Genomic DNA, 3178 nt, shown 5'->3' with positions numbered 1-3178 from the left:
ACCGTTTAAATTATTCATGCATTTTAATAGCTTTTAGGATGTGTCTTATGTTTCTTTATGTGGGTTACAATAACATGTGAAATGATATAAAAGCAATTGTCATGGCTTGTTAGTGCTGACTTTTTTATTTATGATGTTTTGTCTCCCTCTGCAGGTGCTTTAGCATTAAAGCTATGTAATAATGTGACAGTAATAATGTGTTAATAATTTCAGACATAAGTCTGAAATATACAAGAGTATAAGTCGCACCCGCGGCCAAACTATGAAAAAAAATGTGACTTATAGTCCGGAAAATACGGTTATTGTATTGTATTGTATTGTATTGTATTGTTATATCATTATACTGTTCAGCAGGGGTGCCCAACCCTTTGTGACCCAAGAATATACCTTCCAAGCAGCCAACCTCCCGCAGTCGACCAGTTCACACATTCGCACGCATACACAGGCGCACGTGTGCACGCACTCGTGCATGCCATGAGCAAAAGCCATAATGAACCCTAACATGAACGAAACTGAAAAATAAACGAGATACATGGCAGGTAAATTTCTGAGTTTGTAAAAAGAAAATCATTGCCTTCCTTAGTTGGAGACCTGACACAGCAGACAGTACAATGCAGAATCATCACTATCGTAGTTCGCGTGTACCGTTTTAAAATGCCGCTCCAGATTCCGGCCCTTCCCACGGATCTCCACAGCGGCGGCGGATGCTGGGACACCGCGGTGGCAGCAGTCGGCCTTTGCGGGGTGGGTGATCCTGCCCGGGCCGGCCCGGCTGGCTCATTCGGCCGACGTCTAGCCATAGAACTAACGCAATGCAGCTTATTACCCAAAAGTCAGAATCGGCTAAGTACTTCTAATGGCAACATTGACCCAACAAGTTCAACACACATGCACATATCCAGCTAATAGTTAGCTTATAGCATACGCAGCTGCAGCATATACATAAATACTGTACACACAGATGTACAGATTATATGGTTACATAGACTGCTTAGATAGACTTTCCTTGCTTGTCCTTAAACTGCAGCATTGTTTGTCATACATATTTTCTTTCTAAAGACAAGGTTAGCCAATCAATTGGTGTTCAGTAGCATGCTTTCAGTCACAGCTGCATTATTGTAGTGTCTTGAACTCAAAATTAAAGCGCTTGTGAAAAATGACACTAAATAATAATACAAAAAAATGTATTAAAATAAATATACTGGTTAAAAATAGCCCTTTGAATAATCCATGGTAAAGTTCGCAAATAGTAAAAAGTTAATGAAATTGAAGAACAGAGAAGTTCATGTGATGTGTCCAAAAATAAGAATCGGAAACATTAGGAACCGGAATCGTCCAAATTCAAACGATACCCGACCCTAGCTATCTGGTGGCCAGGAAGTACTGTACTGTATGTTGAATTGCTTTGAGGTGTTTCATTTAGACGCAAGTAGTGCTTTGTAGCCATCTTGTATTCATCATTAAGCAATTACAAACCTTTTTGAGGGGGTATCAATTACTTGAGCCGTCTTCCTTGCAGAATGCCCGGATTTACTTTAATGCGCAGTTTGAATTTACATTGTCAGGCCGGTGTTGTTTGTACAGTATGTTTATGATTATGGTTATTGTTTGCTATGATGTAAAACTATCCGAACTTATAGTCAAGGTGTTTGTTCCTGTATTATAAATGTTTTTTCTCATGTAGCATAATAAAGTAACTCGAAACTCATTTCCACATTGTACATATAGCATTTTTAAATTTGAACTTGAACATAAAGTAAACATTTTGATCTTAAGACAGCACTGTTTTATGTAACAAAGCAGCAGGTTACTAATAGAAAAGGCTAAATTATGTTGGTTTTGGAATTTGTTGTGGATAGAAACAAATAGTGTATTTGTGGTGGATTCATTGATTCGAACATTTTAAGCCGCTTACATACTTTTGTTTGTAGGCTTTCGAGTGTTGATGATTTCAATGCGTTTCCTGTTTCTCCGTGTTCTTAAGGATCTGCTGGTGACTGTGTTTGAGAACGGATGCCTTCTGCAAAATTACTCGCTGGAAGAAATCCGTAAGAATGCCAGACTGCGGGATGAAGAGATGGCGCCGACCATGCACAACCACAAAGAGGAGCTGCTGCACAAGCACATCAATGGGACTCATTAGACCAGATTGTAAACCTGCTGATGTGGACAGGTGTGTAGATTGTTCTGCCTTGTTTTCCTAAATCTTCCTAAGGGAGGAGTATGCAGGGTTTTCATTTGTGTCCTTTTTTCTAATGAGCCAAGAAGACAACAAGAGCTGCATATGGCAAATGAAATACGCAGAGTGTCATCACAAGCAGTCCACTGAGGACATTTTTGCTGAGGAAGACTCGCGTTCATTCTGGGCCAGCACCATCTTGGGCATGATGACCACAATTCAAACTCAGGGTCAGCAATGCAATGTTTGTGAGGTTGTCGAGCTTTTTCCCCCTTCAAGCATACATTTTAAAGTTTGTCTCCTGTTTTGGAGGATGCAATTGTTTTTATGGTGTCTCTACATCAATACTCTTCCAATTGTTTTTGAGTTTGTCTTATTTCTCTTGCTATTGTATAATAGAGTTTGAAGCAGTGCTTTAGGCTAAAATCACACAAAAATATTATAAACTGTTAGTGTTATTGACTACAGTAGTAGTGCTACTTGGAGTGAGTAGGTCAGTGTAGTACCATATTTTTCGGACTAGTCACCGTTTTTATCATAGTTTGGCTAGTCCTGCGACTTATACTCAGGTGCAACTTGTAGATATTTAAATTAGAGCTCGGACTGGCACCCACAATCCCCGTGCATTACCACATCCTTCTTTCCACCGGTGCTAATGCATCAGAAGTATTTGCCAACTGTCAAAGTAGAACAAGAAATGGAAGCAGATGAAGAGTAGTCATGGCAACAAATGTGTGACATATAGCTAGTCTAGCATCCGTCTTATTTGCACCGCCAGGATTTACAACACTAAAAGGCGCGATAACCAACCAAGATTCTACCTCTGGCCACAACACGATGCAGGATTAGATTCGTTGATTTGATTTGAAAGAAGACAGTTTCACAAAACACATAAAACATGATTTAAAAAGGGGGAAAAAAATACGGAATTGGCCAAAAGGCAGTTTTTCATCTGTGGTCTCCTGGCCATCATATAAAAGAGGCATTAAAATACAATTC

General features: G+C 39.6%; 1 protein-coding gene across 2 annotated transcripts in view; it reads left to right on the top strand.

Annotated features, from left to right (window-relative positions):
• nampt2 (nicotinamide phosphoribosyltransferase 2) overlaps positions 1-2540 on the top strand; it is a 46580-nt gene extending 44040 nt beyond the window's left edge. The window contains exons 11-12 of one of the 2 annotated variants that reach the window (XM_086041081.1): positions 1985-2173; positions 2266-2540. In XM_086041081.1, coding sequence (XP_085897207.1) covers positions 1985-2143 — 159 coding nt within the window. In that variant the 3' untranslated portion in view covers positions 2144-2173; positions 2266-2540. Of the gene's footprint in view, positions 1-1984 lie in introns of both variants that reach the window. The other variant, XM_086041080.1, reaches the window with a different exon arrangement.
• Positions 2541-3178: the final 638 nt, after the last annotated feature.

Source organism: Filicampus tigris, chromosome 9 (assembly GCF_054856515.1).
Source record: "Filicampus tigris isolate MCC_2025a chromosome 9, RoL_Ftig_1.0, whole genome shotgun sequence".
NCBI lineage: Eukaryota > Metazoa > Chordata > Actinopteri > Syngnathiformes > Syngnathidae > Filicampus > Filicampus tigris.
The sequence above is the reverse complement of the archived record's forward strand: the minus strand, read 5'-3'. Positions and strand labels throughout refer to the sequence as shown.